Source organism: Coregonus clupeaformis, chromosome 4, assembly GCF_020615455.1.
Source record: "Coregonus clupeaformis isolate EN_2021a chromosome 4, ASM2061545v1, whole genome shotgun sequence".
Lineage (NCBI taxonomy): Eukaryota > Metazoa > Chordata > Actinopteri > Salmoniformes > Salmonidae > Coregonus > Coregonus clupeaformis.
In genome coordinates, this window is record NC_059195.1 from 19,796,635 (window position 1) to 19,823,165 (window position 26,531).

A 26,531-nucleotide genomic window follows, 5' to 3' on the forward strand; every position below is an offset into this window, starting at 1 on the left:
GAGTCCCCATGCTACTGATGGTGTGGGCGTTTGGTTTGTATTGAGTCCCCATGCTACTGATGGGCGTTTGGTTTGTATTGAGTCCTCATGCTACTGATGGGCGTTTGGTTTGTATTGAGTCCCCATGCTACTGATGGGCGTTTGGTTTGTATTGAGTCCCCATGCTACTGATGGGCGTTTGGTTTGTATTGAGTCCCCATGCTACTGATGGTGTGGGCGTTTGGTTTGTATTGAGTCCCCATGCTACTGATGGGCGTTTGGTTTGTATTGAGTCCCCATGCTTTACCATAGGCACCATAATAATGGAGGCTAACGTCCATATAAGGGCTTCTTATATCAGCCAGTAACATATAGGAAAGGGTTTATCACCCACACACAGTCTGTGCTCTGAGGGACTTCTGGTGGTTCAAGGCTCACAGCCCTCTTGCCCAGAGGAAAAACGGGTACCTCACCTCTCTCCTCTGGCTCATCTGTCAGAGAAGAGGTATTAAACCCCTAGAGAGAGAGAGGGCGTCATCATCTGGCCTGAAGACAGACATGTCTGATAAATAGCTTCAGGTAAGCAGATACACCTTCGATGGGTACCTCGACTATCTCTGCACAAGGAGCTTCTTAGCAGAGCAGTAGTGAAACTTGGAAGGGACTCTGAGATCTAAAGGATCAGCAGCTCAACTCCACTCTGCTGATGTGTTTGATAGAAATACTTGATATAACCTCAACACTGGAAGCACCTGTCATTAGATGAATACTGAGGACAAAGAGAACGGAGCATCATCTAATATATGACATTTAGCAGACGCCTTTATCCAAAGCCACTTAGTCATGACTGCGTACACGTTAACGTACGGGTGGTCCCGGGAATCGAATCCTCAAAGACGTGCAGCTCAGCTCGGGCTACGTTCTGTACTTTCGGACCAGTACAGTGAGTAGTATACACACTGGTAGAAAGGATAACAAGAGAGTCTGACCACAGCCTCAGGAGCAGGTCAAGTCCTGTCCAGCCCAGAATCTTCCCTCAGGGCAGCACATTCCTGAGGTAGTGGACCGTGCTGATGGAATGTGACGCCAGCCTGATCTGTGTTCTATAGGTGGGACAGGAGGCCGCCAGCCTGCCCTGTGTTCTATAGGTGGGACAGGAGTCCGCCAGCCTGCCCTGTGTTCTATAGGTGGGACAGGAGTCCGCCAGCCTGCCCTGTGTTCTATAGGTGGGACAGGAGTCCGCCAGCCTGCCCTGTGTTCTATAGGTGGGACAGGAGTCCGCCAGCCTGCCCTGTGTTCTATAGGTGGGACAGGAGTCCGTCAGCCTGCCCTGTGTTCTATAGGTGGGACAGGAGTCCGCCAGCCTGCCCTGTGTTCTATAGGTGGGACAGGAGTCCGCCAGCCTGCCCTGTGTTCTATAGGTGGGACAGGAGGCCGCCAGCCTGCCCTGTGTTCTATAGGTGGGACAGGAGGCCGCCAGCCTGCCCTGTGTTCTATAGGTGGGACAGGAGTCCGCCAGCCTGCCCTGTGTTCTATAGGTAGGACAGGAGTCCGCCAGCCTGCCCTGTGTTCTATAGGTGGGACAGGAGTCCGCCAGCCTGCCCTGTGTTCTATAGGTGGGACAGGAGTCCGCCAGCCTGCCCTGTGTTCTATAGGTGGGGCAGGAGTCCGCCAGCCTGCCCTGTGTTCTATAGGTGGGGCAGGAGTCCGCCAGCCTGCCCTGTGTTCTATAGGTGGGACAGGAGTCCGCCAGCCTGCCCTGTGTTCTATAGGTGGGACAGGAGTCCGCCAGCCTGCCCTGTGTTCTATAGGTGGGACAGGAGTCCGCCAGCCTGCCCTGTGTTCTATAGGTGGGACAGGAGTCCGCAAGCCTGGCCTGTGTTCTATCGGTGGGACAGGAGTCCGCCAGCCTGCCCTGTGTTCTATAGGTGGGACAGGAGTCCGCCAGCCTGCCCTGTGTTCTATAGGTGGGACAGGAGTCCGCCAGCCTGCCCTGTGTTCTATAGGTGGGACAGGAGTCCGCCAGCCTGCCCTGTGTTCTATAGGTGGGACAGGAGTCCAGAGAATCTCAGAGTTCCAGACTGTGTTTGTCTTGGGTTGAATTAGCTGGTAGTAGGGCTAGGTTTAGTCCAGTCTGGAAGAATTCAGACAACTTCTAGTAGTCTGCTGTGCCATATTGCTTCGAGTCAGAGTATGGATTTGTCTCCCCTATAAAATAGATTTTATTATCTCAATAATGTCCACTCATCACACCATTTGGTTTATTCTTTTTTACGCCGTTGTGTTCTGTGCTAAAGATATTCTCTCTCACAGTGGGGTATAATTCACACCTGGCCTTCACCTCATTTGCAGATTTCAGGTGACATACAGTTAAGGAAATGGCACCTGTTAATGTGATTTCTTTTTCAGACAGTTTCATGTATCTCAACTGTTTTCCTTGTTCCCTTTTAGAATGCACCAGAGGACTAAGCACTGTGATCACATGATGAACTGGCAGGCTTGTCTCATTTAGAATGCTCCAGAGGACTAAGCACTGTGATCACATGATGAACTGGCAGGCTTGTCTCATTTAGAATGCACCAGAGGACTAAGCACTGTGATCACATGATGAACTGGCAGGCTTGTCTCATTTAGAATGCACCAGAGGACTAAGCACTGTGATCACATGATGAACTGGCAGGCTTGTCTCATTTAGAATGCACCAGAGGACTAAGCACTGTGATCACATGATGAACTGGCAGGCTTGTCTCATTTAGAATGCACCGGAGGACTAAGCACTGTGATCACATGATGAACTGGCAGGCTTGTCTCATTTAGAATGCACCGGAGGACTAAGCACTGTGATCACATGATGAACTGGCAGGCTTGTCTCATTTAGAATGCACCAGAGGACTAAGCACTGTGATCACATGATGAACTGGCAGGCTTGTCTCATTTAGAATGCACCAGAGGACTAAGCACTGTGATCACATGATGAACTGGCAGGCTTGTCTCATTTAGAATGTACCGGAGGACTAAGCACTGTGATCACATGATGAACTGGCAGGCTTGTCTCATTTAGAATGTACCAGAGGACTAAGCACTGTGATCACATGATGAACTGGCAGGCTTGTCTCATTTAGAATGTACCAGAGGACTAAGCACTGTGATCACATGATGAACTGGCAGGCTTGTCTCATTTAGAATGCACCAGAGGACTAAGCACTGTGATCACATGATGAACTGGCAGGCTTGTCTCATTTAGAATGCACCGGAGGACTAAGCACTGTGATCACATGATGAACTGGCAGGCTTGTCTCATTTAGAATGCTCCAGAGGACTAAGCACTGTGATCACATGATGAACTGGCAGGCTTGTCTCATTTAGAATGCTCCAGAGGACTAAGCACTGTGATCACATGATGAACTGGCAGGCTTGTCTCATTTAGAATGCACCAGAGGACTAAGCACTGTGATCACATGATGAACTGGCAGGCTTGTCTCATTTAGAATGCACCAGAGGACTAAGCACTGTGATCACATGATGAACTGGCAGGCTTGTCTCATTTAGAATGCACCAGAGGACTAAGCACTGTGATCACATGATGAACTGGCAGGCTTGTCTCATTTAGAATGCACCAGAGGACTAAGCACTGTGATCACATGATGAACTGGCAGGCTTGTCTCATTTAGAATGCACCAGAGGACTAAGCACTGTGATCACATGATGAACTGTCAGGCTTGTCTCATTTAGAATGTACCAGAGGACTAAGCACTGTGATCACATGATGAACTGTCAGGCTTGTCTCATTTAGAATGCACCAGAGGACTAAGCACTGTGAACACATGATGAACTGTCAGGCTTGTCTCATTTAGAATGCTCCAGAGGACTAAGCACTGTGATCACATGATGAACTGGCAGGCTTGTCTCATTTAGAATGCACCAGAGGACTAAGCACTGTGATCACATTATGAACTGGCAGGCTTGTCTCATTTAGAATGCACCAGAGGACTAAGCACTGTGATCACATGATGAACTGGCAGGCTTGTCTCATTTAGAATGCTCCAGAGGACTAAGCACTGTGATCACATGATGAACTGGCAGGCTTGTCTCATTTAGAATGCTCCAGAGGACTAAGCACTGTGATCACATGATGAACTGGCAGGCTTGTCTCATTTAGAATGCACCGGAGGACTAAGCACTGTGATCACATGATGAACTGGCAGGCTTGTCTCATTTAGAATGCACCAGAGGACTAAGCACTGTGATCACATGATGAACTGGCAGGCTTGTCTCATTTTCAGATTAAAAGCAACAACAAAAAAGTAGTATTGAAACAGTTTGTGTAAAGCTCCATCATTTGGGAAACTAAACATTTAATCTTTGGTGTTACTTTGAGCTTTCTCTGCTCCTGAAGTCTGTTGCTTTTCCTTATAACTGATGACAGCCAACCATAACCATAGGGTATATAGCTTTTCCTTATAACTGATGACAGCCAACCATAACCATACGGTATATAGCTTTTCCTTATAACTGATGACAGCCAACCATAACCATAGGGTATATAGTAATAATAATAATAATATGCCATTTAGCAGACGCTTTTATCCAAAGCGACTTACAGTCATGTGTGCATACATTTTTACGTATGGGTGGTCCCGGGGATCGAACCCACTACCCTGGTGTTACAAGCGCCGTACAGCTTTACCTTATGACTGATGACAGCCAACCATACAGTATACACTGAACAAAAATATAAAAGCAACATGCAACAATTTCCAAGATTGTACTGACTTACAATTCATATAAGGAAATCAGTCAATTGAAATAAATAAATTAGGCCCTAATCTATGGATTTCACATGACTAGGAATACAGATATTAATATGTTGGTCACAGATACCTTTAAAAAAAAGTTAGGGGCGTGGATCAGAAAACCAGTCAGTATTTGGTGTGACCAGCATTTTCCCCATGAAGCTCAGGCTGTTTTATTGTGGCCTGTAGAATGTTGTTCCACTCCTCTTCAATGGCTGTGCGAAGTTGCTGGATATCGGCGGGAACTGGAACACGCTGTCGTAAATGTCGATCCAGAGCATCCCAAACATGCTCAATGGGTGACATGTCTGGTGAGTATGCAGGCCATGGAAGGACTGGGACATTTTCAGCTTCCAGGAATTGTGTACAGGTCCTTGCGACATGGGGCCGTGCATTATCATGCTGAAACATGAGGTGATGGTGGCGGATTAATGGCACGACAATGGGCCTCAGGATCTCGTCACGGTATCTCTGTGCATTCAAATTGCCATCAATAAAATGCAGTTGTGTTCGTTGTCCGTAGCTTATGCCTGCCCATACCATAACCCCACCACCACCATGGGGCACTCTGTTCACAGCGTTGACATCAGCAAACCGCTCGCACACACGATGCCATAAACGCAGTCTTCCATCTGCCTGGTACAGTTGAAACCGGGATTCATCCGTGAAGAGCACACTTCTCCTGTGTGCCAGTGGCCATCGCAGGTGAGCATTTGCCCACGGAAGTCGGTTACGACGCCGAACTGCAGTCAGGCCAAGACCCTGGTGAGGATGACGAGCACGCAGATGAGCTTCCCTGAGATTGTTTCAGATAGTTTGAGCAGAAATTCTTCGGTTGTGTAAACCTACAGTTTCATCAGCTGTCCGGGTGGCTGGTCTCAGAGGATCCCGCAGGTGAAAAAGACAGATGTGAAGGTCCTGGACTGGCGTGGTTACACATGGTCTGCGGTTGTGAGGCCGGTTGGACATACTGCCAAATTCTCTAAATCGTAGTTGGAGGAGGCACATGGTAGAGAAATGAGCATTCAATTCTCTGGCAGCAGCTCTGGTGGACATTTCTGCAGTCAGCATTCCAATTGCGCGCTCCCTCAACTTGAGACATCTGTGGCATTGTGTTGTGTGACACAACTGCACATTTTAATGGCCTTGTATTGTCCCCAGCACAAGTAGCACCTGTGTAATGATCATGATGTTTAATCAACTTCTTGATATGCCACACCTGTCAGGTGGATGGATTATCTTGGCAAAGGAGAAATGCTCACTAACAGAGATGTAAACACATTTATTTTAAATTTGAGCGAAATATGCTTTTTGTGTTTATGGAAAAATGTGCACACGTGTGACTCTCATAAAGGGGGCGTGTCTGTAGCGCGGGACTTCTCTTCTCCTACTTTGGGGAAATAGCTCTGTAGTCCTGGAGGTCCGTCCAACTGTAGTCAGCCCAACACAGGGTGCATTGGCCAATTCATTGACAACTTCAGCTTTAGCTTGCTTATATAGAGCGGGTACTGCCTGTTTGCTGAAATGAGTGCGAGAGGGCGAAGTTCGTAACGTCGCTCGACCACTTTCACAAGGTGCTGAATTCCCTTATTCTTCTCAACCACCGAGAATGAGCGCGTATCCGCGGCTATAAACATACCTACCGCTCTTGTCATTTCTTTGGCCCCGTCAGAATCAACTGCTTGAATACCGAGGGGAGATTAAGAAAAAACTGGGAAGCCAAAATGTTCCCGAACTGGAGATTTAAGCGACGATGGAGAATCCTTCTGGTTTATCACCCCACCACTCAATCGTACAGAACTAGTTCCCGGCTGCGCCTCCCAAAATGACAGTTTGAAATGCACCAATTTTAAGATTTGAATTTTGAATACAACGTCCGCATATAGGCTCTAGTTGTTTTAACGGAATAGCCTGAAATGTTTTTACAGCTCGTATTTACTCGAGGCATACAACACAGCGTAGGTATAGCCTATAGGCTTAGTTTATATATATATATATATTTTTTTTATTCGGGTTCACAGTCCGGACTAAACCGAGGTCCCCGTACCGAACGGTTCTGTAGGAATACGTGTACCGTTCCACCCCTACTAGTAGACTAGTAGAGCCAATTGGCCTGGTTGTCTGACTGGGAGAGTGTACGTGATGTAGCCGATACACAGATGCTGGGCCAAGAAAAGAATGATCCAGAATGCTGACATACAACAGCAGCATACTGCTGCGTGCTTATTTAACATTACATACCATTTTATCCCACCAAACAGATGACTTTCTTTGTAAAGTGAATGGAAAAGATCTTTGATGACCGAAACCCCGGTCAATTGTGAATGAATGAACCTCCACTAACATGCATCTCCTGCTCCCTGTCTTCCAGATGCTGGCATCTCCATCCCCATCGTTGTCAGGTCAATTGTCGCAGCTTGGTGCCAGTTTATACGGGCCACAAAGTAAGCACTGCTCCTCCGCTGTCCCTACACCATCCATGCATGGCTTTGAGCACTCGACCATTACTTAGCCTACATTCAGTCACTGCTTAGCCTACATTCAGTCACTGCTTAGCCTACATTCAGTACATTACACATTAATCTGAAACACACTACACTGCACTACATTAGATGTTCCATCTCAGGGGAAGAAGAGGTGGGCAGGTGTGTGGGCTGTTGCCATGGATCCCTCAGAGGATGGCTTCACCACAGAGAGCAGAACAGACAACGACTGAGTCCCAAATGGCACCCTATTCCCAATATAGTGCACTACTTTTGACCAGGGCCCACAGAGCACTGGTTAAAAGTAGTGCACTTAATAGGGAATAGGGTGCCATTTGGGACGTAACACCCGTCCACTGCTCTGGTCCTTTAGCTGGGTTAATATGACCGACATGTGGCATAATGTTCTACAGAAAAGGATTGGGGTCAATTTTATATCCTGTTCAGTTCAGGAAGTGGATTTGAATTGGCTGAGTTGAAAGTGTCATTGAGCCCAACCTTGATGCACAGCTCAATAGAAAAACAGTCGTCTGGGTTTTAGGCCCCATTCCATGTTGTCACAGTCACTATCGGCTTCTCCTGTCAGCTGTTGTCTTGAAATACTCCATCTCTGTTTCTCCCAAGTCTTTTAAAGGAATATAGCCTAGGGTCTTCAGAGTTTACCTATCCAAAGCCTGTTTATCGCCAACTCTAACCCATTGTCTCTCTGTGGATGTCTACTTAGTAAAGGAATATAGCTGACCATGTCAATCAAGCCTGTATCTCTCCAGCTCTAACCATCTTTCTCCCCTGTGTGACGTCCAGGTGCCCTAGGGTTCCCTATGAGGGGTATGAGCAACAGCACTCCTCAGTTGAACCGTAGCTTAACACAGGGCAACCAGCTACCGAGCCACGTCACCGCAACCACCGGAGGGCCCCCACAATGTCCCTCCATACTCCGCCCTCGCCAAGCAGGTACACCCCCTCCACGTATAGGCCACGTACTGCCTTTACCATCACATTTTAGTCACCTAGTTGGCTCGGGGATTCATCTCAGCATGTCTGATTTTACCAACTTGATTCAGCTGATTGATGCATTAGAAGTTGCTTGTTTGGCAAAATGATAATATTGTTCATGGCAGTGGAGCTAGTAGCACCCAGATAAGCTGCTCCATATGGGGTTGTGACTGTTAGTTGTTGAGGTAGGTAAATATTACCCATCATGCCTAATTTAAAAGCAATTCTTATTCCATTCTCTTTTTCTCTGGCGTGCTTTTCACGTCACCCTGATCACATCCATGTGTCTGAGATACCACCTCCTCTCTCTCTCCACTACAGGGGCATCCTGCCCATGAACACGCGGAACATGATGAACCCCTCTCAGCAGGTGGGGCGCCAGGAGGTCATGGTGGGGGGCATGCCCAGTGGGGGCAGGACCAACAGCATGGGCAGCTCGGGCCTGGGCAGCCCCAACCGTGCCTCTCCCAGCATCATCTGCATGCCCAAGCAACAGCAGTCCCGCCAACCCTTCACCATCAACGGGTAACACTAGAATGAAGGCAAAACCTTATCATTGGGTGATGTATTGAACATTGTAAAGACAGGATATAGAAACCATGAAGACCTGTTGGCTACATATAATAAAGGCAAACGTTGAACAGGTGAGAGAACTTCAGTATAAAGACATGGTATAGAAGCCAGTCAAACCTTTTACCTCCCTACTACAGTATAAAGACATGGTATAGAAGCCAGTCAAACCTTTTACCTCCCTACTACAGTATAAAGACATGGTATAGAAGCCAGTCAAACCTTTTACCTCCCTACTACAGTATAAAGACATGGTATAGAAGCCAGTCAAACCTTTTACCTCCCTACTACAGTAAAAAGACATGGTATAGAAGCCAGTCAAACCTTTTACCTCCCTACTACAGTATAAAGACATGGTATAGAAGCCAGTCAAACCTTTTACCTCCCTACTACAGTATAAAGACATGGTATAGAAGCCAGTCAAACCTTTTACCTCCCTACTACAGTATAAAGACATGGTATAGAAACCAGTCAAACCTTTTACCTCCCTACTACAGTATAAAGACATGGTATAGAAGCCAGTCAAACCTTTTACCTCCCTACTACAGTATAAAGACATGGTATAGAAGCCAGTCAAACCTTTTACCTCCCTACTGCAGTATAAAGACATGGTATAGAAGCCAGTCAAACCTTTTACCTCCCTACTGCAGTATAAAGACATGGTATAGAAGCCAGTCAAACCTTTTACCTCCCTACTACAGTATAAAGACATGGTATAGAAGCCAGTCAAACCTTTTACCTCCCTACTACAGTATAAAGACATGGTATAGAAGCCAGTCAAACCTTTTACCTCCCTACTGCAGTATAAAGACATGGTATAGAAGCCAGTCAAACCTTTTACCTCCCTACTACAGTATAAAGACATGGTATAGAAGCCAGTCAAACCTTTTACCTCCCTACTACAGTAAAAAGACATGGTATAGAAGCCAGTCAAACCTTTTACCTCCCTACTGCAGTATAAAGACATGGTATAGAAGCCAGTCAAACCTTTTACCTCCCTACTGCAGTATAAAGACATGGTATAGAAGCCATTCAAACCTTTTACCTCCCTACTGCAGTATAAAGACATGGTATAGAAGCCAGTCAAACCTTTTACCTCCCTACTACAGTATAAAGACATGGTATAGAAGCCAGTCAAACCTTTTACCTCCCTACTACAGTATAAAGACATGGTATAGAAGCCAGTCAAACCTTTTACCTCCCTACTACAGTATAAAGACATGGTATAGAAGCCAGTCAAACCTTTTACCTCCCTACTACAGTATAAAGACATGGTATAGAAGCCAGTCAAACCTTTTGGTTCCATGGAATAAAGACAAACATTATCACCGGCTTAGCCACAACAGCACAAGAGCCCATCTCCTCTTCTTCCTTGAAGTGTGAACTTATACATCCCCTGTGGGGTATTTAAAAGGATAGATACTTGATTGTTCTCATAGTCGCTAGTCTAGTGTATCAAGTAGTCTGAGTCAATCAAAATGGCTGATGGACTTACTATTCTCTTGTCCTATGAAGTGATTGATGCACTCTGTGGCTGAAAGGAGACTGTTTGTTTGTTGTACTCTAAGGACATTAATAGTGTGAGTCCGTCTGTCAGGAGCGACAAGCGTTTCACTGTTTACTGCCTTGGGGAAACACACACAAGCTGTGATGATTAAGAACTCTGCACAGAGAGAAGAGGAAAGAGGGTGAGGGAAGAGGAAGGAGGGAAGAGGAAGGAGGGAAGGAGGGCGAGGGAAGAGGAAGGAGGGCAAGGGAAGAGAGCAGGAGAGGGAAGAGGTATGAGTAAGGGCAGTTTAAATGCAAAACATGCACTGCCTCATTCACTCGCTCTCTTCCTCATGCTTTCTCTCCCTCTCCCCTCTCCCCCTCCCCTCTCCCTCCCCTCTCCCTCTCCCCAAACCCCTCTCCTCTCCCTCCCCTCTCCCTCTCCCCAAACCCCTCTCCTCTCCCTCCCCTCTCCCTCTCCCCAAACCCCTCTCCCCAAACCCTTCTCCCTCTCCCCAAACCCCTCTCCCCCCCCAAACCCCTCTCCCCAAACCCCTCTCCCCAAACCCCTCCCTCAAACCCCTCCCTCCCCTCTCCCCTCTCCCTCCACTCTCCCTCCCCTCTCCCCTCTCCCTCCCTCTCCCTCCTCTCCCTCCCCTCTCCCTCTCCTCTCCCTCCCTCCTCTCCTTCCCTCTCCCCCTCTCCTCTCCCTCTCCCCCTCTCCTCTCCCTCTCCCCCTCTCCTCTCCCTCTCCTCTCCCTCTTCCCCTCTCCTCCCCCTCTCCCTCTCCTCTCCCTCTTCCCCTAATTTTCTCTTTCTCTCCTGTCATCTCTTTGATTCTTCCATAGTGTAGCTAATTAGTCCTCACAGTACAGATGAAGTAGTCCACCACTGTTCTGTCTCCATGGAGATGGCTTGCGAATATGTTATATGACAACAACAATAGATACATACATAAATGTATATCTGTATCTAAACCGTATGTGTGGTAGTTATATATATTTTCTACAATGTATCTGTCTAGCTTACCCATTAGGATTGCATTAATAAGGATTTTCTATGAAGCCCAAGGTCGAGGGTTTCATTGAATGAAAGGGCTGTTTTGAAGAACCTGGTTGGCCTACAGATTCCCATTTGGCATGGGCAGTGGGGATGTTTTGAAAGGCACTCTTCACAGTTGCGCAAACACCATTTACGCATTAGAAAACAGTGTGTACTTTTGTAACGCGTCTCTCCCTCCTGATGCAACACGGTAGTCATTTAGCCAGAGGAGACTTCCTCAATCTCTGTTGTAGGATTACAGCAACCAGTGTCTCAGGGTGGGAGTGCTGAACCAGGATCAGTTTAGCCTTTTATATCATAATTACAGTGATCCTAGATCCGCACCTCTTGACACTCTGAGAATACAGTCCTTTACAGGTCTTCACTTTGGCCTGACCCATCTGCATTCAAAGGCAAACATGGAGGACTGCTATTTTTTTAGTTATTTTTTTCTCCCTATGTCAAGCTCTGCCAGACAGAGTGCTATTAAATGTGTGTTATTAGTCTGATCAATGAGATTAAATTAGCCTTGAAACAGGGAGCGATGACCTTTTAGCTGGGTACAGAGTCAGACCATGTAATGACCGTGGTGCTCGGTAATGGAAGCTGGTCGGGTGCCGGCTGTACCCATTATTACTAGGCTGCTGTGTCATTATATCAGCCTGTACCTAGGACTGCCTTAGGGTGTTATGGGGGTTCTAATAGCTTGGTTTTGGGCTTTTTAGGGACTTTTCTATATTGTATGGTTTGTTCAGACTTGTCAAATTGAAACAGGAATTAAATTGAAATGGTGAGTGTGTGTCTCTCTCCATGTTGTTTCAGTATGTCAATGTTTGTAATACGCCCAGGATAAGAGCATCTGCTGAATGAGTCAAATGTAAAATTGAAGTCAGACTGAAATGGTGTCTCTGTGTTTCAGTATGTCAGGGTTTGGAATGAACAGGAATCCGTCGTTCGGGATGAACAATTCGTTATCGAGCAACATCTTCAATGGAACAGGTGATGTTCAAGACATTGATTGGCTGTCTGATTGATTGATACCCTCCTTCATTGATGACAAAGTCATTAAAACATTTTGTAATTAGAAAATTGTTTTGTAAAGCAGAGGTTTGCGGTTTGTTTCTGTAACGGATGGACTAGCAAGAGGGTTGGCATGAGGCTCTTTAACAGCTAGTCTTTTCTGTAAGTGTGAGACACCGAAATGCTTTTTAAAATAAATTGGGCCGTGACTTGACTAACTGTTCCCTTGTCCTGTGTCTCCTCCCTGCTATAGACGGGAGTGAAAACGTGACGGGCCTGGACCTTTCAGACTTCCCAGCGTTAGCAGACCGGAGTCGGAGGGAAGGAGGTGGGAACCCTACTCCTCTTCTCAACCCACTGGCTGGGAGGGCCCCTTATGGTGAGACACCCTAACCCCACTCCTCTTCTCAACCCACTGGCTGGGACGGCTCTCTATGGAGGGAGAGAGAGAGAGTGCGTGTGTGCGTGTCCCGGTCTGTGTGAAAAAATAAAAAATGTACCTTTGCTTCTGGGTTTCTGGGATGCAGTGATATTGATCATTGTCTTCCAGAGTGAAAATCTATTGTCCGTCCGTTGTCCCTGTATTTACCTGAGCTAGAACCTGTCCATCCTCTCCTCCTGTACTGCAGTTGGAATGGTCACCAAACCGTCAAACGAACAGTCCCAAGACTTCTCCATCCACAACGAGGACTTCCCTGCACTGCCTGGTCCCAACTACAAGGACGCCACGTCGAACAACGACGACAGCAAAACGGTGAGTCTTTCATCTCTAGGACGAACTTACTACCCTAGACATCGATATAAGGTCCGTTTGGTGTTATTCCCCCTGAATGGAGTTGATCAGAGTCTGTGTGAGTCTGATTAATGTTGCTCAGCTATGAGGCTTCGTCAATGGGTAGAGAGACCTCAAACAAAACTAGGGCAAATGAACTTATTATTGATTCCTGTTGCAGGGAAATGTGTTCTAGCAGCAGGGGGTAGAAGGCTGCTGGGGGAATCAACACGGTCAATGAAACAGCATCTCTAATGGATTGAGAGGGGAGAAGGATGAGGGAGTTGTGAACTGTTGTTTACTATCGATGTGGCTTCTAAAATCCATTGTAGGAGGGCTGTTTAATGAAGCCAGTGTTAGTTTCCCTGTCTTTTTCTGTTCTGAAGAAGTGTACTTCTATTTATCCCACAGGGAGCAATTCAGTTTAGTGAAGACCGCTCAGAAGTGTACTGTGTCTTTAGTGTTCGGAGGAGAGCCACCGCACTGGGAAACATACTAGGACTCTAATGGGGTTCTTCCTCCCTCTCCAGAATCTAAACCCTTCTTCTCTTCCTGTCTCTCTCTCCAGAATCTAAACCCTTCTTCTCTTCCTGTCTCTCTCTCCAGAATCTAAACTCTTCTTCTCTCTCTCTCTCCATAATCTAAATGCTTCTTCTCTTCCTGTCTCTCTCTCCAGAATCTAAACTCTTCTTCTCTTCCTGTCTCTCTCTCCAGAATCTAAACCCTTCTTTTCCTGTCTCTCTCTCCAGAATCGAAACGCTTCTTCTCTTCCTGTCTCTCTCTCCAGAATCTAAACGCTTCTTCTCTTCCTGTCTCTCTCTCCAGAATCTAAACCCTTCTTCTCTTCCTGTCTCTCTCTCCAGAATCTAAACTCTTCTTCTCTCTCTCTCCAGAATCTAAATGCTTCTTCTCTTCCTGTCTCTCTCTCCAGAATCTAAACTCTTCTTCTCTTCCTGTCTCTCTCTCCAGAATCTAAACCCTTCTTCTCTTCCTGTCTCTCTCTCCAGAATCTAAACGCTTCTTCTCTTCCTGTCTCTCTCTCCAGAATCTAAACTCTTCTTCTCTCTCTCTCTCCAGAATCTAAATGCTTCTTCTCTTCCTGTCTCTCTCTCCAGAATCTAAACTCTTCTTCTCTTCCTGTCTCTCTCTCCAGAATCTAAACCCTTCTTCTCTTCCTGTCTCTCTCTCCAGAATCGAAACGCTTCTTCTCTTCCTGTCTCTCTCTCCAGAATCTAAACGCTTCTTCTCTTCCTGTCTCTCTCTCCAGAATCTAAACGCTTCTTCTCTTCCAGTCTCTTTCTCCAGAATCTAAACGCTTCTTCTCTTCCTGTCTCTCTCTCCAGAATCTAAACTCTTCTTCTCTTCCTGTCTCTCTCTCCAGAATCTAAAGTCTTCTTCTCTTCCTGTCTCTCTCTCCAGAATCTCTTCCTGTCTCTCTCTCCAGAATCTAAAGTCTTCTTCTCTTCCTGTCTCTCTCTCCAGAATCTCTTCCTGTCTCTCTCTCCAGAATCTAAACTCTTCTTCTCTTCCTGTCTCTCTCTCCAGAATCTAAACTCTTCTTCTCTTCCTGTCTCTCTCTCCAGAATCTAAACTCTTCTTCTCTTCCTGTCTCTCTCTCCAGAATCTAAAGTCTTCTTCTCTTCCTGTCTCTCTCTCCAGAATCTAAAGTCTTCTTCTCTTCCTGTCTCTCTCTCCAGAATCTAAAGTCTTCTTCTCTTCCTGTCTCTCTCTCCAGAATCTAAAGTCTTCTTCTCTCCCTCTCTCTCTCCAGAATCTAAATTCTTCAGCCAAGACTTCCAGCAGCACAGACGGGCCCAAGTTCCCCGGGGACAAGAGCTCAACAGCCCAGAACAATAACCAGTTGAAAAAAGGCATACAGGTGTTACCGGACGGTGAGGCTCCATTCCTCCCTCCCTCCCTCTCTCTCTCTCTCGCGCTCGCTCTCTCTCGCTCTCTCTCTCTCTCTCTCTCTCCTTCACTCCGTCCTTCTCTCCCTCCAACTTTTCACCTGTCACAGGACAAGACCTCTATAGTTGATAGCTAGGAAGACCTCTAGGAAGACCTCTAGGAAGACCTCTGTAGTTGATAACTAGGACCCAACTAGGACCCGACTAGGAAGACCTCTATAGTTGATAACTAGGACCTGACTAGGAAGACCTCTATAGTTGAGAACTAGGACCTCACTAGGAAGACCTCTAGGAAGACCTCTAGGAAGACCTCTAGGAAGACCTCTATAGTGATAATAGAAGACCTCTAGAAAGACCTCTATAGTTGATAACTAGGACCTGACTAGGAAGACCTCTATAGTTGAGAACTAGGACCTCACTAGGAAGACCTCATAGGATAACTAGGACCTGCTAGGAAGACCTCTATAGTTGAGAACTAGGACCTGACTAGGAAGACCTCTATAGTTGATAACTAGGACCTGACTAGGAAGACCTCTATAGTTGATAACTAGGACCTGACTAGGAAGTCCTCTATAGTTGATAACTAGGACCTGACTAGGAAGACCTCTATAGTTGAGAACTAGGACCTGACTAGGAAGACCTCTATAGTTGATAACTAGGAAGACCTCTAGGAAGACCTCTATAGTTGAGAACTAGGACCTGACTAGGAAGACCTCTATAGTTGAGAACTAGGACCTCACTAGGAAGACCTCTAGGAAGACCTCTAGGAAGACCTCTAGGAAGACCTCTAGGAAGACCTCTAGGAAGACCTCTATAGTTGATAACTATGAAGACCTCTAGGAAGACCTCTATAGTTGATAACTAGGACCTGACTAGGAAGACCTCTATAGTTGATAACTAGGACCTGACTAGGAAGACCTCTATAGTTGATAACTAGGACCTGACTAGGAAGACCTCTATAGTTGATAACTAGGACCTGACTAGGAAGACCTCTATAGTTGATAACTAGGACCTGACTAGGAAGACCTCTATAGTTGATAACTAGGACCTGACTAGGAAGACCTCTATAGTTGATAACTAGGAAGACCTCTAGGAAGACCTCTATAGTTGATAACTAGGAAGACCTCTAGGAAGACCTCTATAGTTGATAGCTAGGACCTGACTAGGAAGACCTCTATAGTTGATAACTAGGACCTGACTAGGAAGTCCTCTATAGTTGATAACTAGGACCTGACTAGGAAGACCTCTATAGTTGATAACTAGGACCTGACTAGGAAGACCTCTATAGTTGATAACTAGGACCTGACTAGGAAGACCTCTATAGTTGATAACTAGGACCTGACTAGGAAGTCCTCTATAGTTGATAACTAGGACCTGACTAGGAAGACCTCTATAGTTGATAGCTAGGACCTGACTAGGAAGTCCTCTATAGTTGATAACTAGGACCTGACTAGGAAGACCTCTATAGTTGATAACTAGGACCTGACTAGGAAGTCCTCTATAGTTGATAACTAGGACCTGACTAGGAAGACCTCTATAGTTGATAGCTAGGACCTGACTAGGAAGTCCTCTATAGTTGATAACTAGGACCTGACTAGGAAGACCTCTATAGTTGATAGCTAGGACCTGACTAGGAAGTCCTCTATAGTTGATAACTAGGACCTGACTAGGAAGACCTCTATAGTTGATAACTAGGACCTGACTAGGAAGACCTCTATAGTTGATAGCTAGGACCTGACTAGGAAGTCCTCTATAGTTGAGAACTAGGACCTGACTAGGAAGACCTCTATAGTTGATAACTAGGACCTGACTAGGAAGACCTCTATAGTTGATAACTAGGAAGACCTGTAGGAAGTCCTCTATAGTTGATAACTAGGACCTGACTAGGAAGACCTCTATAGTTGATAACTAGGACCTGACTAGGAAGACCTCTATAGTTGATAACTAGGACCTGACTAGGAAGACCTCTATAGTTGATAACTAGGACCTGACTAGGAAGACCTCTATAGTTGATAACTAGGACCTGACTAGGAAGACCTCTATAGTTGATAACTAGGACCTGACTAGGAAGACCTCTATAGTTGATAACTAGGAAGACCTCTATAGTTGATAGCTAGGACCTGACTAGGAAGTCCTCTATAGTTGATAACTAGGAAGACCTCTATAGTTGATAGCTAGGACCTGACTAGGAAGTCCTCTATAGTTGATAACTAGGACCTGACTAGGAAGTCCTCTATAGTTGATAACTAGGACCTGACTAGGAAGACCTCTATAGTTGATAACTAGGACCTGACTAGGAAGTCCTCTATAGTTGATAACTAGGACCTGACTAGGAAGTCCTCTATAGTTGATAACTAGGACCTGACTAGGAAGACCTCTAGGAAGTCCTCTATAGTTGATAACTAGGACCTGACTAGGAAGTCCTCTATAGTTGATAACTAGGACCTGACTAGGAAGACCTCTATAGTTGATAACTAGGACCTGACTAGGAAGACCTCTATAGTTGATAACTAGGACCTGACTAGGAAGTCCTCTATAGTTGATAACTAGGACCTGACTAGGAAGACCTCTATAGTTGATAACTAGGACCTGACTAGGAAGTCCTCTATAGTTGATAACTAGGACCTGACTAGGAAGACCTCTAGGAAGTCCTCTATAGTTGATAACTAGGACCTGACTAGGAAGTCCTCTATAGTTGATAACTAGGACCTGACTAGGAAGACCTCTATAGTTGATAACTAGGACCTGACTAGGAAGTCCTCTATAGTTGATAACTAGGAAGACCTCTATAGTTGATAGCTAGGACCTGACTAGGAAGACCTCTATAGTTGATAACTAGGACCTGACTAGGAAGTCCTCTATAGTTGATAACTAGGACCTGACTAGGAAGACCTCTATAGTTGATAACTAGGACCTGACTAGGAAGACCTCTATAGTTGATAACTAGGACCTGACTAGGAAGTCCTCTATAGTTGATAACTAGGACCTGACTAGGAAGAGACCTCTATAGTTGATAACTAGGACCTGACTAGGAAGACCTCTATAGTTGATAACTAGGACCTGACTAGGAAGACCTCTATAGTTGATAACTAGGACCTGACTAGGAAGACCTCTATAGTTGATAACTAGGACCTGACTAGGAAGTCCTCTATAGTTGATAACTAGGACCTGACTAGGAAGACCTCTATAGTTGATAACTAGGACCTGACTAGGAAGTCCTCTATAGTTGATAACTAGGACCTGACTAGGAAGACATCCTCTATAGTTGATAACTAGGACCTGACTAGGAAGACCTCTATAGTTGATAACTAGGACCTGACTAGGAAGTCCTCTATAGTTGATAACTAGGACCTGACTAGGAAGACCTCTATAGTTGATAACTAGGACCTGACTAGGAAGTCCTCTATAGTTGATAACTAGGACCTGACTAGGAAGTCCTCTATAGTTGATAACTAGGACCTGACTAGGAAGACCTCTATAGTTGATAACTAGGACCTGACTAGGAAGTCCTCTATAGTTGATAACTAGGACCTGACTAGGAAGTCCTCTATAGTTGATAACTAGGACCTGACTAGGAAGACCTCTATAGTTGATAACTAGGACCTGACTAGGAAGTCCTCTATAGTTGATAACTAGGACCTGACTAGGAAGACCTCTATAGTTGATAACTAGGACCTGACTAGGAAGACCTCTATAGTTGATAACTAGGACCTGACTAGGAAGACCTCTATAGTTGATAACTAGGAAGACCTCTATAGTTGATAACTAGGACCTGACTAGGAAGTCCTCTATAGTTGATAACTAGGACCTGACTAGGAAGTCCTCTATAGTTGATAACTAGGACCTGACTAGGAAGTCCTCTATAGTTGATAACTAGGACCTGACTAGGAAGTCCTCTATAGTTGATAACTAGGACCTGACTAGGAAGACCTCTATAGTTGATAACTAGGACCTGACTAGGAAGTCCTCTATAGTTGATAACTAGGACCTGACTAGGAAGTCCTCTATAGTTGATAACTAGGACCTGACTAGGAAGACCTCTATAGTTGATAACTAGGACCTGACTAGGAAGACCTCTATAGTTGATAACTAGGACCTGACTAGGAAGACCTCTATAGTTGATAACTAGGACCTGACTAGGAAGACCTCTATAGTTGATAACTAGGACCTGACTAGGAAGTCCTCTATAGTTGATAACTAGGACCTGACTAGGAAGACCTCTATAGTTGATAACTAGGACCTGACTAGGAAGTCCTCTATAGTTGATAACTAGGACCTGACTAGGAAGTCCTCTATAGTTGATAACTAGGACCTGACTAGGAAGACCTCTATAGTTGATAACTAGGACCTGACTAGGAAGTCCTCTATAGTTGATAACTAGGACCTGACTAGGAAGTCCTCTATAGTTGATAACTAGGAAGACCTCTATAGTTGATAACTAGGACCTGACTAGGAAGTCCTCTATAGTTGATAACTAGGACCTGACTAGGAAGACCTCTATAGTTGATAACTAGGACCTGACTAGGAAGACCTCTATAGTTGATAACTAGGACCTCACTAGGAAGTCCTCTATAGTTGATAACTAGGACCTGACTAGGAAGTCCTCTATAGTTGATAACTAGGACCTGACTAGGAAGTCCTCTATAGTTGATAACTAGGAAGACCTCTATAGTTGATAACTAGGACCTGACTAGGAAGTCCTCTATAGTTGATAACTAGGACCTGACTAGGAAGACCTCTATAGTTGATAACTAGGACCTGACTAGGAAGTCCTCTATAGTTGATAGCTAGGACCCGACTAGGAAGACCTCTATAGTTGATAACTAGGACCTGACTAGGAAGTCCTCTATAGTTGATAACTAGGACCTGACTAGGACCTGACTAGGAAGACCTCTATAGTTGATAACTAGGACCTGACTAGGAAGACCTCTATAGTTGATAACTAGGACCTGACTAGGAAGTCCTCTATAGTTGATAACTAGGACCTGACTAGGACCTGACTAGGAAGACCTCTATAGTTGATAACTAGGACCTGACTAGGAAGACCTCTATAGTTGATAACTAGGACCCGACTAGGAAGTCCTCTATAGTTGATAACTAGGACCCGACTAGGAAGACCTCTATAGTTGATAACTAGGACCTGACTAGGAAGTCCTCTATAGTTGATAACTAGGACCTGACTAGGAAGACCTCTATAGTTGATAACTAGGACCTGACTAGGAAGACCTCTATAGTTGATAACTAGGACCTGACTAGGAAGTCCTCTATAGTTGATAACTAGGACCTGACTAGGAAGACCTCTATAGTTGATAACTAGGAAGACCTGTAGGAAGACCTCTATAGTTGATAACTAGGACCTGACTAGGAAGACCTCTATAGTTGATAACTAGGACCTGACTAGGAAGTCCTCTATAGTTGATAACTAGGACCTGACTAGGAAGACCTCTATAGTTGATAACTAGGACCTGACTAGGAAGACCTCTATAGTTGATAACTAGGAAGACCTCTAGGAAGACCTCTATAGTTGATAACTAGGACCTGACTAGGAAGACCTCTATAGTTGATAACTAGGACCTGACTAGGAAGACCTCTATAGTTGATAACTAGGACCTGACTAGGAAGTCCTCTATAGTTGATAACTAGGACCCAACTAGGACCTGACTAGGAAGACCTCTATAGTTGATAACTAGGACCTGACTAGGAAGACCTCTATAGTTGATAACTAGGACCTGACTAGGAAGTCCTCTATAGTTGATAACTAGGACCTGACTAGGAAGACCTCTATAGTTGATAACTAGGACCTGACTAGGAAGACCTCTATAGTTGAGAACTAGGAAGACCTGTAGGAAGACCTCTATAGTTGATAACTAGGACCTGACTAGGAAGACCTCTATAGTTGATAACTAGGAAGACCTGTAGGAAGACCTCTATAGTTGATAACTAGGACCTGACTAGGAAGACCTCTATAGTTGATAACTAGGAAGACCTGTAGGAAGACCTCTATAGTTGATAACTAGGGACCTGACTAGGAAGACCTCTATAGTTGATAACTAGGACCTGACTAGGAAGTCCTCTATAGTTGATAACTAGGACCTGACTAGGAAGACCTCTATAGTTGATAACTAGGACCTGACTAGGAAGACCTCTATAGTTGATAACTAGGAAGACCTGTAGGAAGACCTCTATAGTTGATAACTAGGACCTGACTAGGAAGTCCTCTATAGTTGATAACTAGGACCTGACTAGGACCTGACTAGGAAGACCTCTATAGTTGATAACTAGGACCTGACTAGGAAGTCCTCTATAGTTGATAACTAGGACCTGACTAGGAAGTCCTCTATAGTTGATAACTAGGACCTGACTAGGAAGTCCTCTATAGTTGATAACTAGGAAGACCTCTATAGTTGATAGCTAGGACCTGACTTGGAAGACCTCTAGGAAGACCTCTATAGTCGATAACTTCATTCGAAAATGCATCAGCACCATTGTACCCACGGTGAGGGTTCGCTGCTTCTCCAATCAAAAGCCCTGGATTAACACAGAGGTTGGCGCTAAACTAAAGAGCAGGACTACCACACACAGAGCTATCGTACACAACCCTGATGTTATGGCCGAGGACAGGAATAAGTACAAGAAGTCCCGCTATGACCTCTGCAGAGTCATCAAATGAGCAAAAAGACAATATAGGAATAAGGTGGAATCATATTACACAGGCTCTGACGCCCGCTGCATGTGGCAGGGGCTACAGTCCATTACAGATCACAAAGGAAGACCCAGCCGTGATCTGCCGAACGATGCCTCTATCAGACGATCTCGATGCATTTTATGCATGCTTTGACAACAACATCGAGCCGGGTGTGAGGGCCGTCACCGACCCAGGGGATTGGGTGATCTCGCTCTCTGAGGCCGACGTGAGAAGGGTCTTTTAATCAGGTCAACACCCACAAGGCCGCGGGCCCCGACGGTATTCCAGGGCGCGTTCTCAGAGCATGCGCAGAACAGCTGGCAGGCGTATTCACGGGCATATTCACACGCTCCTTGTTCCAGTCTGTAATCCCCACATGTTTTAAGACGACCACAATCATCCCTGTTCCTAAGAACTCTAAGGCTTCATGCCACAATAACTACGGCCCTGCAGCACTCTCTTCTGTAATCATGAAGTGCTTTGAGAAGCTGGTTATGGCACACATTAACTCCACCATCCCAGCCACCGTAGACCCACTCCAATTTGTATACCGCCCCAACAGATCCATAGATGACGCAATCTCAATTGCTCTCCTCACTGCCCTCACCCACCTAGATAAGAGGGATACCTATGTGAAAATGCTGTTAATTGATTACAGCTCAGCGTTCAACACAATAGTCCCCTTCAAGCTTGTCGCCAAGCTTAGGATTCTGGGTCTGAACACCTCCCCCTTCAACTGGATCCTGGACTTCCTGACGGGCCGACCCCATGTGGTGAGGGTAGGCAGCATCACCTCCGCCATGCTGACCCTCAACACAGGGGCCCCACAGGGGTGTGTGCTTAGTCCCCTCCTGTACTCCCTGTTCACCCACGACTGTGTGGCCACGCACGACTCCAACACCATTAAGTTAGCTGACGACGCGACCGTGGTAGGCCTGATCACCGGCGATGATGAGTCAGACTACAGGGAGGAGGTCAGTGACCTGGCAGTGTGGGGCCAGGACAACAACCTCTCCCTCAACGTCAGCAAGACCAAGGAGCTGATCGTGGACTACAGGAAACGGGGAGGCTAGCATGCCCCCATCCACATCAACAGGGCTGTAGTGGAGCGGGTCGAGAGCTTCAAGTTCCTCAGTGTCCAAATCACTGAGGACTTAAAATGGTCCACACGCACAGTCGTGGAGAAGGTGCGACAGCGCCTCTTTCCCCCTCAGGAGGTTGAAAAAGTCTGGCATGGGCCCTCAGATCCTCAAAATGTTATACAGCTGCACCATTGAGAGCATCTGGACTGGCTGCATCAGTGCTTGGTATGGCAACAGCACCGCCCTGGATCGCATGGCTCTACAGAGGGTTGTGCGGACAGCCCAGTACATCACTGGGGCCGAGCTCCATGACACTTTTAAAAAAATATTTCCTGTGCTTGTTTACTTAATTACTTTATTGTGTATTTCATATTTCCTATTCTTATTTCTGGTGTTTTTTTTCTAGTAATACATTGATATTGATTACTGCATTGTTGGGTTTAGATCTGCAAGAAAGGCATTTCACTGTACTTGTGCATGTGACATTAAAACTTGACTTTTCCATGGTCAGGTCATGTGGTCAAAAAAATGTACCCTGGTGATTTTATCCATATCAGCCGGGCACCAAGGTCAACGTTCAACACTCATTCCTGTAGTTAATAGACAGGGTCAAACACACTCCTCATTGCTCTTCCCCCTCCTCCTCCTCCTCCTCCTCCAGGTCGTGTGACCAACATTCCCGGGGGTATGGTAACAGACCAGTTCGGGATGATTGGCTTGTTAACGTTCATCAGGGCAGCGGAGACAGACCCAGGCATGGTGCACCTAGCACTGGGCAGTGACCTGACAACGCTAGGACTCAACCTCAACTCGCCAGAGTAAGTCCCTCTCTAGGACATGACTCTTTAGGATGCGTTTTGAAACTATCCCAACAGGACCTTAGAATAACTGATCCAGGAGCAGTGAAGGCTGCAGCCGTAGTTTGACTCTGTAACTTATGGAGTCAGACGGTGTGAAGCCTCATCTATCAGACTCCCGAGTGGCGCAGTGGTCTAAGGCACTGCATCGCAGTGCTAGCTGTGCCACTAGAGATCCTGGTTCGAGTCCAGGCTCTGTCGCAGCCGGCCGCGACCGGGAGACCCATGGGCGGCGCACAATTGGTCCAGCGTCGTCCAAGGTAAGGGAGGGTTTGGCCGGCAGGGATGTGGGTTCGTTTCCCACGGGGGGCCAGTATGAAAAAAACCATGTATGCATTCACTAACTGTAAGTGGCTCTGGATAAGAGCGTCTGCTAAATGACCTATAAATGTAAAATGTATCAGTGGATACAGTATAATAAACTGTCTGTCTGTCTAATGTGCTGTGATGAGGAGCAGCTGTCTGTCAATGATAAGGGCCTTGTGCATTCAGCTGAGACCCTGAGGCTTTCTTTGGGCTTGTGCATTCAGCTGAGACCCTGCGGCTTTCTGTGTGTGTGTGTGTGTGCTGACAGAGACAGGAAGTGTGTCTCGTTGCACAGTTACAATACATTCGTCCAGCTCCTCCACTCTGCCTGTGTAGGGTAACTGCTGGGTGTCACTCTGTGGGTCGTGATGAGACTTAGTTCCTTATCTGCATAGCTAGAGGTTTAGTGTGATTACATACCTGTCTCCCTTCAGAACAAATGCTTCTGTTATACACTTCTCATGCACCAGCTGTGTACAGTACAGTGTGTGTGACACTAAAGATCACTGCTAAGCCCCTGAAGGCTGTCTGATCATAGCCTGTGTGTTGTCACCCGCCCAATCTGGATCATCTGCTCTGTTGATTGGTCAGAGGTGAGCTAGCTGTCTTTAGCAGCCAATAGGAGGCCAGGATTCAGTGTCAGGCGAGATGGAGGGCTAGAGAGACATGTTTGGCAGATCTCTAGACCTCTTCTATAGCAGTCCTTCTGAAGAGAAAAGGTCTGAGTGTAAAGGGATAGGTGGGGATTGGAGACGACTTTGACTTGATTGTCACAGCAGCTGATTATGGATCAGATCCCACTGTTAACAGGATCTAGATTGGATTATGATTAGAGTGGATCTGACTGATCTAGGGCCAGTTATTGTGACTTACTGTATTTTTCTGTGTAGATGGTATCCAGTTGTAAATACTCTGTGGACAGGGCGTGACGGACAGGGCGTGACGGACAGAGCGTGACGGACAGGGCGTGACGGACAGGGCGTGACGGACAGGGCGTGACGGACAGGGCGTGACGGACAGGGCGTGACGGACAGGGCGTGACGGACAGGGCGTGACGGACAGGGCGTGACGGACAGGGCGTGACGGACTGGGCGTGACGGACTGGGCGTGACGGACTGGGCGTGACGGACAGGGCGTGACGGACAGAGCGTGACGGACAGAGCGTGTGGGTGGATATGGTGTTGTGCTGCTGCTGCAGTCTTGGGCATTGTGGTGATGTGTTCCAACAACACTCCTTTGAGTGTCACTCTCCCCGGTTGGGATTTAAAACTCATCGTGTCGGTGCCCACGTGTGTGTGTGTGTGTGCCCAAGGGGAAATGCCATCATTAAATATGACAAGTGACACATCAGAAAGTTGTTGGATTCTGTGAGTATAGCAGCCTGTAGAGCAGGCTATTATTCATCCTCACAAGGAGTAGAACAGGTTATTACAGGAACAAGGCTAGGAGTAGAACAGGTTATTACAGGAACGAGGCTAGGAGTAGAACTGGTTATTACAGGAACGAGGCTAGGAGTAGAACTGGTTATTACAGGAACGAGGCTAGGAGTAGAACAGGTTATTACAGGAACAAGGCTAGGAGTAGAACAGGTTACTACAGGAACGAGGCTAGGAGTAGAACAGGTTACTACAGGAACGAGGCTAGGAGTAGAACAGGTTATTACAGGAACGAGGCTAGGAGTAGAACAGGTTACTACAGGAACGAGGCTAGGAGTAGAACAGGTTATTACAGGAACAAGGCTAGGAGTAGAACAGGTTATTACAGGAACGAGGCTAGGAGTAGAACAGGTTATTACAGGAACGAGGCTAGGAGTAGAACAGGTTATTACAGGAACGAGGCTAGGAGTAGAACAGGTTATTACAGGAACGAGGCTAGGAGTAGAACAGGTTATTACAGGAACAAGGCTAGGAGTAGAACAGGTTACTACAGGAACAAGGCTAGGAGTAGAACAGGTTATTACAGGAACAAGGCTAGGAGTAGAACAGGTTATTACAGGAACAAGGCTAGGAGTAGAACAGGTTGTTACAGGAACAAGGCTAGGAGTAGAACAGGTTATTACAGGAACGAGGCTAGGAGTAGAACAGGTTGTGACATCCACTAGACTCAAGAAGTTTGTAGCACAGGCAAAGATGCAGGATCAGTTGATTTAGTTTAAGGATCCAGTTCTTTGGCTGTGTTCTCTTTTAAAAGTAGGCCTGTGTTTTATTTTTTGTTTTTAAGTGCTGGACATTGGCTTAATGTGTTTTAAAGTGTATCTATGGTCAAGCCAAAGGTGCTACCAGTTTCCCATGAGGTTTGTATTGGACCACAGACCAGCGGTGAAGATGTTGTGGACTGTAGACAACTGAACCTTATTCAGTGCCAACCTCTTTGTGCAAATCTGAAATGGCTACTGGGGGAAGTACCTATGGCTACTGGGGGAAGTGCCTATGGCTACTGGGGGAAGTGCCTATGGCTACTGGGGGAAGTACCTATGGCTACTGGGGGAAGTACCTATGGCTACTGGGGGAAGTACCTATGGCTACTGGGGGAAGTGCCTATGGCTACTGGGG

The 26,531-nt window shown here is 46.2% G+C and overlaps 2 protein-coding genes across 2 annotated transcripts in view; one reads left to right on the forward strand and one right to left on the reverse strand.

Moving 5' to 3' along the window:
* The window catches only part of LOC121553481 (CCR4-NOT transcription complex subunit 2), a 75,037-nt gene that overhangs the window by 35,610 nt on the left and 12,896 nt on the right, over positions 1–26,531 (forward strand). The window contains 9 exon segments of the mRNA XM_045210563.1: positions 7,144–7,216; positions 8,060–8,166; positions 8,169–8,209; positions 8,573–8,776; positions 12,270–12,349; positions 12,624–12,749; positions 13,000–13,124; positions 14,914–15,034; positions 23,478–23,634. Coding sequence (XP_045066498.1) covers positions 7,144–7,216; positions 8,060–8,166; positions 8,169–8,209; positions 8,573–8,776; positions 12,270–12,349; positions 12,624–12,749; positions 13,000–13,124; positions 14,914–15,034; positions 23,478–23,634 — 1,034 coding nt within the window.
* LOC123482494 lies at positions 8,783–10,547 on the reverse strand. The gene is made up of 2 exons (XM_045210567.1): positions 10,115–10,547; positions 8,783–10,063 (listed from the first exon to the last, which is right to left on the reverse strand). The coding sequence occupies exons 1-2, from the start codon at positions 10,125–10,127 to the stop codon at positions 8,907–8,909; spliced, it is 1,170 nt and encodes a 389-aa protein (XP_045066502.1). The 5' UTR covers positions 10,128–10,547; the 3' UTR covers positions 8,783–8,906.